We start from the raw sequence: 15,702 nt of genomic DNA on the forward strand, positions 1-15,702 counted from the left end.
CTGCCTGGAGATACTGGCGTTGAAGGCAGAGAATGGTGGGTTAACCACTGCCTCACCTTGTAATTAAATAGTTTTGATATATGGGATGTAAATAGTATTCCGTTGTCGGAATAGCGGTCGTTATATAATGATAACGGTCTCGTCCGAAATTGTTATCGTATAATCGTAATATTTTAATCATTGTAAAAACATACACAATGTCTACCATCATAATAAACGTAATACAACAAAAAAAAATATCATCACAACCACAATTTAGATATCTCCATTTCATTTTAGTGGGACTAAACCTGGGATACACTTTTAAATCCTAGTTGTTTGTTGACCAAAGGAGGTGATTTCAGCATTAGTTTCATTTCACGTCACTTTCCAATCAGGTTTTCTATTGTTCCAAGTTCCGACTTTTATTACAAGACAATTGTTGGTAACTCAAAATCTTCGATTGCGTGTTTTGTTCTATCAATTAGACCGTTGCTTTTGACATGGTCAGGCAATCTTTGCCTGAGAAATTAAAATCCAAAGAGTTGGAGATGCTAAGCATGAACATAGAAATTTCCTCATCCCCACCCAAGAAGAAAAAGGAAATTTTATTCAAATACCCAAAAATGAAAGATGATTTCGTGACTGAATTAAACTATGGGTGCATTAATTCATTATCAGATACTTTATATTTATTTCCTTTAAAAGAATGGTAAATTATACACATGGTCCCCCAATTATAGAATATTACTTTATTGAGTTCTCTGACTATTAAAAGTTACAGAAAGTTATCTGACTATTCATATGCTCCAAACTCTTCTTATTTCGTTAAAAAATTGATGACAATCTGAGTTGAATGTTAATCTGTTGAATGAGATATAATAGTCATTTCAGATTTTGGAATCAGATTTTGGAATCAGATTTTATCATATCACAATCAATAAATTAACATTCAGTTCAAACGACGATCATTTTTTAACATAAAATGACTAATTTGGATCATATGAATAGTTGAGTGATCGTTTTATAACTTTAATAGTCTTGGGACTAAATAAAACAATTTCTTATAATTAAGAGATCATTTCATAACTTTTTATAATTGAGAGATTCAATAAAATATTATTCTATAGTCAAAGGATTGTTTATGTACTTTATCCTCTTTCGGATGGTTCAAGCAAACCACTCGCTTTTCCTTTCGTGCCCGTTTCTTTCGAAGACGAACTATTTGGTTGATTCCATCATAGAAATCTAAAAAAAAAATCTTATTGTTTATACCTTACTACTATATGGTAGGGGTAAAAATAAAACAGACGTAGAATTTTATATTAAGATGAGAAAATTTAAATATTTTTAAGGTGAGATAAATTTATAATATTTAAATATTTTTAAGGTGAGACAAATTTATAATATTTCGAGGGAACGAAAAATAGATTTTTAATAGAAAAATAAAAAGTATTTACAATGTATAATTAAAAATTTTAGATGGACAATCATCTCACCCTCTTTTTTCCTCAATCTATTCATGAATAAAATATCATTAAAATAAAAATTTATCTTTTTAAGATTTTGTATTGTTCAAATTATTCGAAACAATTAAAATTAATAATTTAAATTTTAAATCAAGTTTGAATATTAAAATTCCTAATAAATAAAAACTTAAAAATAAACTCAACTTTTAACTAAATAATTTTATTATTTTAATATTTTGATATTATATCGAATTGTAAAATAATAGAATTATTTACTTAAAAAATATTTCTTCATTTTTTTATTTTAATTCAATTTTAACTCAACTTAAATTATCTATAGAGACAATATGATCTTTTGTAGGCATGTCTGAAACACCTAAAAACTACTAACGATTGTAACAGTAACTAAACATTCATTATCGAATAATTAGTAATTATTAATTGATTAGGCTAATGTTTTATCATATTTTTTCTTAATATTACCACGCAAAACTTTAACTTTTTTTCCTGTCAAATAAAAATTATTGTAAATTATTATATAATTCATATTATGATTTTCTAGGCAACTAAAAAACATTCATATGTGGGAAGGCTGAGAGGAAGCTCAGCCCACTTAAAAGCAGTTACTACTGAGAGGAAGCTCAGCCCACAGCAAGATTGCTATTCCACCGTCATTGTTGCTGCGGTAGAGTCTGTAGATCTTGTCCATCTCCAGTTTCATTCTCGTTGCTTGGTCGCTGCCTCGTCTAAATCTAGTTCATCAGTTCTGACGTGGTTCTTGGATCGCGCTCTTTGTTTTCTCTGGTTGTTTCGCAAGAATTTTTCCGGATCGGAGGAGATACTTCAATGCTGTTTGTTCAACTTTCGGTGATAATCTTCAGATCTTTGTGAGGTTATCCGTTGTTCATTAATCTTCAGATATTTTCTTCAATTCTGGCATCCGTTATTTCTGATTTCTAATTGAGGTTGGAGTTTCGATTGCTCATGTTAGCTGCTTGGGTTGCTAGTAATCATGGAGTTGTGCTTATGATGATAAGCATATGTGTTGTTAACATGCTAACATCAATGCAAAATTAAGTGATGTTGCAAGTTGTATGCACAGAATGATAATTCCCTTTCCAGTTAAGCTAAATGAGGAGAATATAAGGTTTGATGTTCATTGGACTGTTTGTTCAAGTTTTCTGGAAAATGGATGTTCAACTGCTGGTTCCTTTCACCTAGTTATTGTATGTCCATGGTTTGATTCAACCTACTATAGTTTATCATCATTTGGATATCTGTGTATCACTGTTGTGCATTTTCTGCTGCTGCTTCCTGGTTTAAGCTGCTTGTTGAATAAGTTTAGTTCGTATAACAAGGTGTTGGTTGTGCATTCTTCACCGTTTGTTGCTTCTATCACAAGGTAACATGGAACTTCAAAGCTTCACACTAAGTGTGCATGACAAAAAATCTAAAGGAACTTTGGATAAGAGGATTGTCATAACATTGGATAAAACGAAACATCAAATTTAAAACAGTTATGATTTTATTTTGAAAAATTGAGATTTTTGATAAAATTAAAATTTGATTAATTTAATTTAATTTGGAGTCACCATCGACCTTTGGACTAGGTAAGTCGAATACCTAAAAAAACGTTTTTTAAAATAATTTTAAGAAAAATCATTTTAAAGGCAAAATTTGATCTGCGTTTACCAAAGATTTAATTTAAAGGGTTCGAGAGTCGATTACGTTTGTGGAAGTATTAACACCTCACACCGTCCAAAATTGGTACATGATCGCTCATACGTCGTCATGACAATGGAATTTGCAAGTTCGAAGTAGAAAATTAAAGTAGGATCCTTTTTATTGAATAATTAATTAATTACTTTCGAATCAAAAAATTACAAAATTGGACTTGATCAATTTCAAGTTAGTTTTTTTGTTCGAATGTCGTATTGAATCACACTACTTCTATCAAATAGTGTTTTTCACACCCATTCTACGGCGAATATTCTTGAAAAATATTCAAGTAAAAAAATAAAATAAATATTATTAAAAAAACATTTTGTAAATTTTCAAAAATATTAACTCTAAAAAACAATATATATATATATATATATATATATATATATACACACACATCAATATATAAAGGTCAAAATAGATTGGATAAGTAAAAGAATATACATAAAAATATTGCATGGTATAAATTATTTGGGTAATATATATAATGTAAATGTGTAGAATCTACAAACAAGACACGTACATTTAACATATAATATAACATACTATACTATAACATATAGGATAATACAAAATAAATGTGAACAGCAAACTATATATTTTTAAAAAAAAAATGGAAACTACGGATTAAACTAAAGGAAATGTGAACATACTCATTGGTATAATATTACATGAGGCATAATTGAGTGCATGTCAAGTTTTAAATTTAAGATGTAGAGACAATAAACAATAATAGGGATTAAATTAGGGGCCAAGAATAATGTGAAATACACCCAAAAAGAAAGAACAGCTAATCAACGATAAATGCAAATATAGTTGTCAAATGAAGAAAACCAACACATGATACAAGAAATAAGAAATGAATTAATTGCAAAATTAAAGGCCGTAAATAGCATAAATAAAAAGGCATTTAAACTTGATCAAGGGACCAAATTGCATCACTTTAAACATGGAAGGATTATAAAGTGGTTCACTCAAAATAACACATCTACAAGAGTATAAAGGTCAAAAAAATTTTTTTGATTCATTTCTTACCTAACTCCAAAAAACCCGAGGGAGAGAGCATTTCACCGGGAATGGAGTGTTACCGTCGTTCGTTGTCGCCACCACCGATGGTCGTTCGGCGTCAAGTCTTTAGGGGAGATTCGGCCTCGGTTTTGCGAGATGTGGCCCTCAACTCCACGAAAAAGCCAAAGACTTTTCGGCTCTTAACTTCTCGAATTCTCATATCTTCATGAGATCGAGATATATTAATCCCCCAGTCTTCTCCCTCAGTTGACCGTTTGGATTCACGAACCGACAACCGGAGCTTCGATTCCGGCGAGACCACGGCGGTGAATTGTAAACCTTTCTTCTTTTTCCTCTCGGTTCATGTTCCTTTTTTGTTTCGTTTTATTCTTTTCTGTTTAATCCATCCCCTTTAGTTACTGTGTTGATGATTTATGGTGGCTTCCCGTATGATTATTGTCGATTTGGTGAAGCTAGGGCAGAGGGGTATTGTTCCCCGAATTTTATTGGAAGTGGGTTAGATTTGTTAGATATTTTATTTGATTTATCATGATTTTGCTTGATTTGGTTTAGGGATGACGATGGTGCAATGACCAGTGACGGGAATGGCTTCATCGGTGGCGGGCAGCGACGACGGTGACAGGAAGATAATGAAGGGTTAGGGTTAGCTAGAGTTAGTTTAGGTTGTGGGCTAAGTTTGTACTTGGATCGGTCGGGTTGTAACTTGATTTGAAGAAAAAAAAGAAATTGAATTTTAATATTTAGGGTTAATTACATCTATGTTATTTATATTTGTGTTTTGTCTATTTTAAAAAATAGTTGATCATATTTTCATATATAATAAGATGAGGGGAGGTAAGGTAGTAGGATGTCTCAACGCCAGATTAAAAGCAGTTTCTGTGAAAGACCTCCGGCAGTTAGAATTATGAATTATTCACCGTGAGACTCGATTCTACGACCACAAGGTTAAGAGCTTTACGTTCTACCAACTGAACTGGACAGACAATTCATGTTTTGTCTATTTTAAGTCACTTTTAAAAAAACATAAGAAATGCTAACTTTATTGGTGTTAACAATATTTAAATATTTTAATATAATAATATATTTAATTTTTATTATTTATTTATTATTTCAATTTAATTTTATTTTAATAATTTAAAATAAAAATAAATGATGTCATGTGTCATGTCACATGACATCATTTGGTTGGAGGACTAATATCATTTTAGTTTAATATATTTGTTTTCACCAATTAAAGAGTGACATGTGTCACCCTTTGGTTAAAAGAAAATAAAGAAAAGTAACTCGAGACAAAAAATATTCAAATTTTAGTCACTTAAGAAACTAAACATGTATCTAATAATTAAGTCAGGATCTTTGTTTGGTTTAAAATCCACAACATAGTATATATTTCGTATTTTAGTGTATATATACTTAAATTAATAATATTTTATATATATATTAACTTAAAAAATTATATTAACTTATTAAATATATTTTATTATCAATTTAATTTAAAAATATTTTATTTTTATTTAAAAATATATCTTTTATATTAAAAATTATGACTAAATTGAGAGTATATGTAAATTACATAGATCAAATGTGTTATTATACCAACTATCACGTCATATGTTTTATTAATTGTTAACATCAGTTAACATGTGATGATCACATCTTAATTAAATAAAAATAAAAATGATTATGTCTTATATTTTTTGAAATCAGTGATCAAAAGTTGATAAAAAACAAACATTTTTAAATTCTCGTCTACAAATCCAGATAAAAACAAGTGTCTATTTTAACAATAATATTTAATATATAATAAAAAATAAAACGACTACAAATCCAGATAAAAACAAGTGTATACAAAGATAAAGAAAGAAAAGAAGTGTGCATAAATTAAAACGAAATGAAACATGACACTTTCGATTCTCGTCTAAAGTAGAACGAAAGGAAGCATAACACTTTTAATTATCGTCTAAAGTATAACAAAATAAAACATTGCACTTTCAATTTTCGTCCAAAGTAAAACAAAAAAAACATAACATTTTTTATTCTCGTCTAATGTAGAATAGAAGAAAACGTAACATTTTCGATTTTTGATGAAATCACCTAAATAAAAGAAAGATTTTTTAAAGAACTTATGAAAGAGTGAAGAAAAAAAGACAATGGTAAAAGAATAGAAAGCATGTTTCTTTATCAAAAACCGGCTCAAGTGTTATCTTTACCTGAAAAAGGTCAGAAAAGTCAAGTGAATGTTGGATGAAACAAATAGTTATTAGATTGTTAAGAATTCGTTAACGATAGATAATTAGGTAGTTAGAATATTGTTAGATATTAGGCTATATAAGCCTTATACTTTAATGGGTATGAGTGTTTAAAATTCAGTTTTAACCGATCAAATCGAATTAGTTCGATTAATTCGGTGGGCCATCGAATTAGTTCGGTCAAGAAACGGTTAATGATTTTTTTTTTAAATTCGGTTAACGGTTAATTCGATTCGAAATCGATTAATTAACTGAATTAACCTTTAAATATAATTATATTAAGAGACTTAGCTGGACTAATCTATTTAAAACACATTTAAAACTCAAATCAATATTAATTAATTAAAATAATCTCAATACTAAATACAAAATGTTTGAATCAAATTAATTATATATTATTTATAATTAGATATTATTTAAATTAATTATAAATTATTTTTTAATTAAAATATTAAATTCTAAAAAAATTCGGTGAATTCGAAAATTAACCGAATTAACCGAAATTTATTCGGTTCGGTTAATACTTTAAAAAAAATTAGTTCAGTTAACGATTAAAGAATAAAATTCGATTAATTCAATTAAGGGTATTTCGGTTCGATCGGTCATTATTTTAACCGAATAAACACTCCTGCCAAGAAGCCTTTGATTCAATCTTTTTTAGTAAAAATCAGTTTCTCTTCTCCTTGTCTTCTTGCTATTCTAATCCCAAGTTTATTAATGCTGGTCGCTGTTCTTCGACTTCGTCATACATCGGCCACCTTTTTCACATTGTACAATATATAGTTTTTCTTACAAGACAAAATTAAGATATTATCTTTGTGTACGTCTATTGTGAAATAAAGAAATTTGGTGATAGTAAGACAAAAATGACTTGAAATCAATCTGTTGGAGCTGATACGCATGATTTTCAGAACCATACCGGTTAATCAATCGATCATGCTATCGGTTTATTGGTTCAATCGGTTGAACTAGTCCGATCGATCGGAAGAACTGGACGACGTCATAATTATTTAAAAAATTAAATAAAAATACTAAAAATATTTAATAAAAAATAATTTTTATATCACATGTCATATTTAAAGCAAACCATAAAATATATAAGTTAAAAACTATAAAATCAAGTGAAACAAAATGATTCAAATTAACTACAACATAATATTTAAGGTAAAACATATTAAATAATAAATATAATTATATAACTATAATTAAAAAATAAATTTGAGGCTAAAAAATCATAACAAAATGATATTGTTTGGTTTATTTTAAAAAAAAAAACAATCCCACATGGCTAAGAAACATAGACGAACATCCAAAAAGTCTAAAGAGTAAAAATATGAGAACAAAACAATCTCACATGGCTAAGAAACATAGAAGAGCATCTCAACTAACTTCTATAAAAAATAGAGGTAATTTGACATTCAAAATCATGGAGTCTTTTGGTGAGCATTGAGTGAACTATTCTTTCACTTCAATCAAGCTCGAATTTTAGGCTTCAATCGAGCTTCTAAATTTTTTTTGAGTTCAAGCCTTTTCGAGTTCAAGTTTCAATATTATATTTCGAGTTCGAGTTGAACTTAATAAATTTTAGCTCGTGAGTTTGAGTCGAGTTGAACTTACTTTTAAAGTTTTCAAATTCGAGTCGAGCTCAGCAATATTCGAGCTCGACTTGGATCGTTTAACAAACGATGTCGTTTGGTTTAATTTAAAAAAAACAAAATTAGAAGTTTTTTTCGGTTTTCAGCCGGTCCGGTTCGAACTGTTCAGCGGTTCTGGCCGGTTCACTAGTAACGGTTCAACCGGTGTAGATTAAACTAGACTAGACAACGATTTTCGATTAAACCAGTTGAACCAACTGTTTCAGTCCGATTTTTAAAACACCGCTGATACGTTAATTTTGATGTTTAAAAATGAGTATAATAGAACAAAAACAAATACTGTAATAATGATATAATTGTATATTTACTTCCATAACTACGAAATAAATCATTTTTTAAATTTTAAAAATTATTAATTGAATTTTCAAATTGTTAATAGAATAATGTCATTTAAATTAGGCATTTCTTTATTTTGTCGTATTTAACGGTATTTCTATTTTTTTTATTATGTTTTATTAATAAGATACGACGCATGTTATTCAAAGTGTAATTCATAGGCATGTAAATGAACTGAATGTTCAGCGAATCGTTCATAAATCGTGCGGCGGGAAGTTCGTTTATTTATTAAATAAACGAACATGAACAAGATTTTGCTTTCGTTTAATTAAATGAACAAACATGAACAAAAGGCTCATTCGTTCATTTACGTTCGTGAACGTTCGATTATATGTTTGTTCATTTATGTTCATTTATGTTCGAACTGAGGAAAAATTGAATATGTTACGAATATTATTGAATTTGTTTGGATTTCAAGAAGATTGTTTTGTTGAACAAAATAACTTTAAGATTTTATTATGTTCATATAGTTTATTTCAGTTGTTATTCTTGTTTACTTTTTTAAAAATTCATTTATTGTGTTCAAATAAGTTTGTTTTTTTGTTTGTGTTGTACGTTTATATTCATTTATTAAATTTGTTTATTTTCGTTCTTTTACGTTCATTTATCATTTAAATAAACGAATATGAACAAAAACTTTTTATTTATTTATGTTCGTGTTCGTTTATGTTCGTCATGAATTCAGTTCATTCACCCTTAAAAACAAATAAATAAAAGTTGGGAAAGAAAAACATTGTTATTCTTTCCTTTTTTGGTTCAATAACCAAGACAGTGGCAAACAACAATATTAATCTATAAAATGCCGCTTTAAATTTCATGATCATCAAAGAGGCCAGTAGGCAGTAACTTCGGGCACCCAAATCTATTTCTTAAGTGGGATATTAACAAAGTCGCCATTAATTTATTTTTTATAATATTTAATAGATTATAATAATTCGAATTTCATTTATCCAAACTTAAAAATTTGCAAAAAAATAAATTAAGAAGAAAAGATGTGATGGCCTGTCAAATTTTGTATGTGTATAATTATAAATATATACTTGGTGATTTTAAATTTAACGAAGAATTTTCTATGTATTGCGACACATTTTAAATTTGATATATATTTTTTTCACTGACATCATAAATTTACTCGTGTACTTTTCTTTTTAAAAATTTACATAAAATTTATTTGATTTTTTATTTTACAATTGGTTACTCATTATTATCTATTATAACATAATTTTAATTAATGTATAAATTTCCTTTTCCTTACATAGAAATACGTGTTTATTTGTATTTTGTCTCCTCGTATTTCAAATTCATTCTCTTAAGATATAGTATAAATGAATTTAAATTTGAGATAAATTTCTTGTCCACGTAATAGCTCATTGCTAAATAATTAATGTAATCAGATTTCCATTTTAATATTCAAATTAAATCGTTATCCATAGTATCTAACATTATTAATATAAATAAAGAGTATGTTAGGTCTTTGATTCTTCTTCAGATTTGCATTTATATAACCATTAATTCCAACTATAAATACTTTAAACAAAAGCTGCAGTTTTCTCATCCTTTCTCTACTCTTATTGTTAGAAGTGATCATTCGATCGAGTCGAGTCAAATTTTTTTGAAATATTTGAGTTGACGAGTCTTATTTTACAACTCGGAATTAACTTGAAATTTTTTCAAATCTAATTTTAAATTTTTTGTTTAAATTTAATTATTAATATTATGATATTATTTGATTTCAATTTAAATATCTTTCGTGATATATATAGCAATCTAAAAAATACAATACATATATATTTATTTCATATGTGATATACATATATCATATAGAAATGAGAAACTCGACTCAAACTTTAAAATTCATCAATTAATTACTAAAAATATCGAGTTATTCGAGTTATATTTTATAACTCGATTTAAAATTAGGTTATATTTATAAAATTAAACTCTAAATTATTTCGAGTCAAGATTTTTAGTCGAGTAAAAAAAAGTATTTTTTCGAATAGAGTTTTGCTCGTCCTGCTTCTATCTTTTCTTCCTCCTTTTAATCCACAGTAACTTACAGGTCTGCCGCTTTCGATTCGAAAGAACTAAAGCAAACCCTACTTAATTCTTCGATTGTCAACCTCCTCATTCGCATTATTTACAGTCATGTCCTCTCACCCTCATTAACTCGTTGATGATTTTGGTTGTTGGGAGGGGCTGGAGGTGGCATTTCGGTGTAAATAAGTGATGAAGTTGAGGGCGGAGTCGTTATTGCTGTCCTAGTGTTAATTATGGGCTTGGCTAAGGCGTGGATACTCAGCGTGAAACCGGCGAACTTGGCCTTGTTACAGCATCTCAACGGCTCCGTTCTTGGCTACAAGGATGTGTGTTGGAGGTGCCGATCCTCTGAGGCGCGGCAGAGTAAGCAAATCTCATGGTCGCTCGTCTGTGGCTTGATGCTTTTATGCTTAGGAATTGTTTCGCTCTTCACCGGACACGTGGCCTCTGATCTCGACTGGTATTCTCAGCGACTTGTGAAACAAAGACTCTATTTCAAATTGGTACTATGAAAAGAAGTAACTTTACCTTCTTTCTTTTCACTATTTATACAATTTTTTTGCTAATTGTGATGCAAATGCTGTAGGATGGAAGTGATAAAGGACCGATTGATATATGGAAATCTGAAAATGGAAAGCACTTCTATGGATGCAGCAAAAGAAGTCGTAAATTTCCTCGTACGTTGTATTTATTTTTGGAAACTTTGGTAGTCCCTACAAAAAGCTGGATTAATATTTAAGAAGCACATTGTAATCATGAAAGGAATGTTTGGTTTTAGGGTAAGAAAGAGCTAAGCAATTAACCAAATGACTATATGTTGGGTTAAGGACACGTCAAATTTCAACATTACCAACTGTTGATAGAGATAAGAGCACGATAGTTGCGCCTTTACGAGTCTAGACAGCTAAAATATATGGCATAGTTAAAAAAATAATTCAATGTACCGGGACTGCTGCTTTTGCTGAAATAAATTTTAGGCTTTGACTTTGCCCATGTTTATCATGTCTTAGCTAATAATATTGGTCTTTAACTTTGAAGATTGAAACTAAATTATTGACGATTTCTTTCTGTAGTGGAATCAGATAGAATTAACTCATATTGAGCAGTTTTCTGATACTTTTCTTTTCTTTTTAGCGTAAAATGAGTCTACCTGGTGCGCTTTATCATCTGTTGTCACCTCTTATAAAGAATCTTTTTGATACTGTTTTCATTTAAACATGACTAATCCAGTCTCTTAAGCTCATTGATTCATTATTTACGTTGATATTTGATATGTAGATTCTGTACGTGAGCGATCATCGAATGGTTACTTGCTTATTGCTGCAAGTGGAGGACTGAATCAACAAAGAACAGGAGTAAGTGGAACTGTTTATACATTATGTCATATTTTTGGGTAAATATCCTAATGGAAGTTCTTTTAATTGCTTCAATGACATATCTAGCTTATTTGTGCGTAAAGAGTATTGTTACTCCTTCACTATGTATTAGTCATTTATTTGAACCAATAAGGTTTGCTTTAGTTTATTTGAATAGATTAAGATTCGATGTGCCTCGGAGATTTAGGCTGCCTACTGAATTTATTATCCTCACTGACCTTGGAGAGTACAATTTGTTTAAAATTCATATTTTGCTTATGCCACACAGATATCAGATGCTGTAGTTGTTGCACGAATTCTGAATGCAACTTTGGTGGTACCTGAGTTAGATCATAATTCTTATTGGAAGGATAATAGGTAAGTTGAATCAACTTATTTAGAAGTTCTGCACTCACGTTTAATATCCTATTCCTCTGTTTCATTGTTAAGTTTTTTATTCTTTCCTTCTAAATGCAGTGACTTTGCCAACATTTTTGATGTCAACTGGTTCATTTCTTACCTTGTAAAAGATGTTACTGTTGTAAAAAGAGTTCCTGATAAATTAATGCGATCAATGGAAAAAAATCCGTATAGTATGCGTGTCCCGAGGAAATCCCCTCCAGAATATTATCTAGACCAAGTTCTACCTTTACTTAAAAGAAGACATGTAAGACTACTCTCAGATACTCTTAGAATATTATCTATCACTAATGCCATTGAGGCTGATTGTAGATATAATCTACGTAATTGATCTTTCTGTTGCTTCATTCCTGAATTATATGTATGTGTAAATTGCTTATTCTTTTGTGAAATTAATTGCATTCAGTGCTTCAAATTATCAAGACTGTCGGTGTTTTTGGGTCAATAAGATGAAAATTAAACAAGAAGAGAGATGATGGAAGTTGTAAACTTCAATTCCTTTTGGTTGTCTGTGATGGAAAGAAATAGTAATTAAAGAAAATAAGAATGCTTCATTTACAGTAGTTTTTCACCTATCTTTTATCTCCACTTCTGGAGAATCTATAGGTTGCAAATTTCCTCTCTTCTTTTCACCTCTCTCTCTCCCCCTCCTGGTTTTGTGGTTCAGAGGTGAGAGTTTTAACAACATCCTATCCTTCTATCTTCTTTTTTATCTTTCCAATTGAAGCACCATGTTACTAGAATATTTTAATTATACATTTTCTAGGATATTATGCTTTTCATGTGGGAATGCAGCCGTTAACACACTGGAAATTTTGTAGGTCCTGCAACTGACAAAGTTTGATTACAGACTGGCCAACGACATTGATGAAGAGCTACAAAAGTTGCGTTGCCGGGCTAATTTTCATGCTTTAAGATTTACAAAACCTATTCAAGAACTTGGACAGAAACTTGTCACGAGAATGCGTGAGATGGCAAAACGTTTTATAGCAGTCCATCTGAGGTTTGTTCCTTATTCTAGATAGCTAGAATTTGACTTTCGGAAGTTATGTGCAAGGAAGTTTAAAACGGTAATACATTGAGATACGCATCCTGAAATTGGGTTTTTTTCCAGTAATTCGTGTAGCCATATCTTCAATATAACGTTGCATACTTTGGAATTGGCATGATTAGACTTATTTTAAGTCCCTTCACATTCAGGTGGTGGTCGATTTCAAATTATTTAAACCAGATAGGTTAGTGACATTGTAGAATGCCTTAAGTTCCCAATCCTCAAAACTTTGGAAATGCATCTTAACTTCAGTGAGTTTATATATGCATTTTGCTGTTATGTTTGACTTCATATCCAACAACTATGGCATCTGTGTGCATGTGTATAACGTATTCAATAACAGCACATTGGCTCATTCGCATATACAAACAGAAAAATCCGCATGTAAGATTCTAAACTGTAAGATCTGTTTTTCTTATATATTATTCAACCTTTTTTTCATTACAGGTTTGAACCTGATATGCTAGCATTTTCTGGTTGTTACTTTGGTGGAGGGGACAAGGAGAGATACGAGCTTGGAGAGATACGAAAACGATGGGAAACATTACCAGTTAGATGCCATCTTTTACGACTTCTGAGCAGTTCTCTTTTTAATATACTCCATAATACTCGTTTTCAGAAAGAGTACCCATTTTTCCACTTGCATGTTGCTTTTATCTAGTAAAATTGCACTCATCTTTATATTCGTGCAGGATTTAGATGCTGATGGAGAGAGAAGTCGAGGTAAATGTCCACTTACTCCTCGTGAAGTAGGATTGATGCTGCGGGCACTTGGTTTTGCAAATGACACATACATCTATGTTGCCTCTGGAGAAATATATGGTGGAGAAGAGACTCTGCAACCGCTAAGATATCTCTTTCCAAACTTCTATACAAAAGAGACGCTGGCCAACGAAGAGCTGCAACCTTTTCTTCCTTACTCTTCTCGCCTTGCTGCCATTGACTACATTGTTTGTGATGAAAGTGATGTTTTCGTCACCAATAATAATGGAAATATGGCAAGGATTCTTGCAGGTCGAAGGTGAGAAATCTATTATTTCTTGTATCATGCTCTCTTTATTTATTTATTTTTTTGGTACAGTCCCATGTCTTGCATATACTTGCTAACTTTTATGTTTATCTAGAAATTTATCTGTTGAATTAATTTAAAGATGTGAAATTTGGACCAGGCTCTAAATATAACAAGCAGAATAATGCCCTTAACATAAACATGTATTAATTTACCTACCTGTAACATAATGTGAGGCTTGGTATATAAAGTATATAATGATTGGATTTTAAAATATTTCATCTGAAATATATAAAGTACAGACTTTTATGAACGTCTTCAGTTGAAGGTTTTGTATCGAACCGATTACTGTAGAGTCGATATTGTTCAGCGTTTTTGCATATTTAAGATAGTGTTATTTTTCCATTCCTTCATGATTTCTTGTTTGGATTCGAAGGAGGTACATGGGGCACAAAAGGACTATAAGACCAAATGCCAAGAGGCTGAGTTCTTTATTGAGGGGAAGGGATCAAATGGATTGGGACACCTTTGCCAGAAAAGTGAAGGCAGTTCAAAGAGGATTCATGGGAGAACCAGACGAGATGAGACCCGGACGAGGCGAATTTCATGAATTTCCATATTCTTGTATCTGCAAAAAGAGTGGAGATCCTGAGCGGGAACAAATAAGAGGAAATCAAGGAGCGAGGGAGAGAAGCAAGGAAGAAGAGCCAGTTTTGGGAGCCTAGGAAGTTGAAAAAGTGTTTCCTTCATCAGAGGAAAGAAGGATGCCGCATGTTGGATTTGAGGACTAGAACTTGGTTGTTTGTCTGGCAGAAAATTTGACGTAACATGCCATTTGGTTTTGAGCCAAAGCACAAAAGGGAACTTTATCATGTTCCTTCCCATTTTACTGGTAGCACGTGGGAGGAAAAAATTCGTAAGGGAGAGCCATGTTTAAGAACTTTCGACTGTTCTGTTTGTTAGGTAAATAGGTATGTGTTTCAACTATTTATGGACTATATTTCATTAAAGAACAATTCTAGAGATTGTTTTGTTTGATGTTTGATGGGTACATTTTATCCCTCCCCCCCTTTTGGATAATAAAGTACAACTATTTATTTCAAGTGCTCTACAATCATGATTCTGGTGAACCTTTGCTTCATTGTTTTCATGTTTTGCACATAAATGAAGTTGGCCAGTGATTCCATTCAAATCAACGATTCAGTGTTGTATATGACTTTAAAAACCTCAGCACCTTGCTCTCTCTTTATCACATTTAATGACGAATGGATTTGTCACAAAACAAGCTTGCAAAATTCAATTTTTTAAATCGAATTCTTTATTTGAATTGATGTTTAATAACTAAAATTTAGTCGACTCATAATTTCATATATTCAATTCAAATGTTAAGA

At 30.6% G+C, this 15,702-nt stretch overlaps 1 protein-coding gene across 1 annotated transcript; it reads left to right on the top strand.

Moving 5' to 3' along the window:
• Positions 1-10,488: 10,488 nt before the first annotated feature.
• LOC120187024 (O-fucosyltransferase 29-like) lies at positions 10,489-15,352 on the top strand. The gene is made up of 9 exons (XM_039190820.1): positions 10,489-10,979; positions 11,063-11,153; positions 11,755-11,831; positions 12,121-12,209; positions 12,309-12,498; positions 13,073-13,254; positions 13,750-13,852; positions 13,995-14,323; positions 14,748-15,352. Exons 1-9 carry the CDS (start codon positions 10,710-10,712, stop codon positions 15,034-15,036), a joined length of 1,620 nt encoding a protein of 539 aa, XP_039046751.1. The 5' UTR covers positions 10,489-10,709; the 3' UTR covers positions 15,037-15,352.
• Positions 15,353-15,702: the final 350 nt, after the last annotated feature.

Source organism: Hibiscus syriacus, unplaced genomic scaffold (assembly GCF_006381635.1).
Source record: "Hibiscus syriacus cultivar Baekdansim isolate YM2019G1 unplaced genomic scaffold, ASM638163v2 tig00113722_pilon, whole genome shotgun sequence".
NCBI classification, from domain to species: Eukaryota; Viridiplantae; Streptophyta; class Magnoliopsida; order Malvales; family Malvaceae; genus Hibiscus; species Hibiscus syriacus.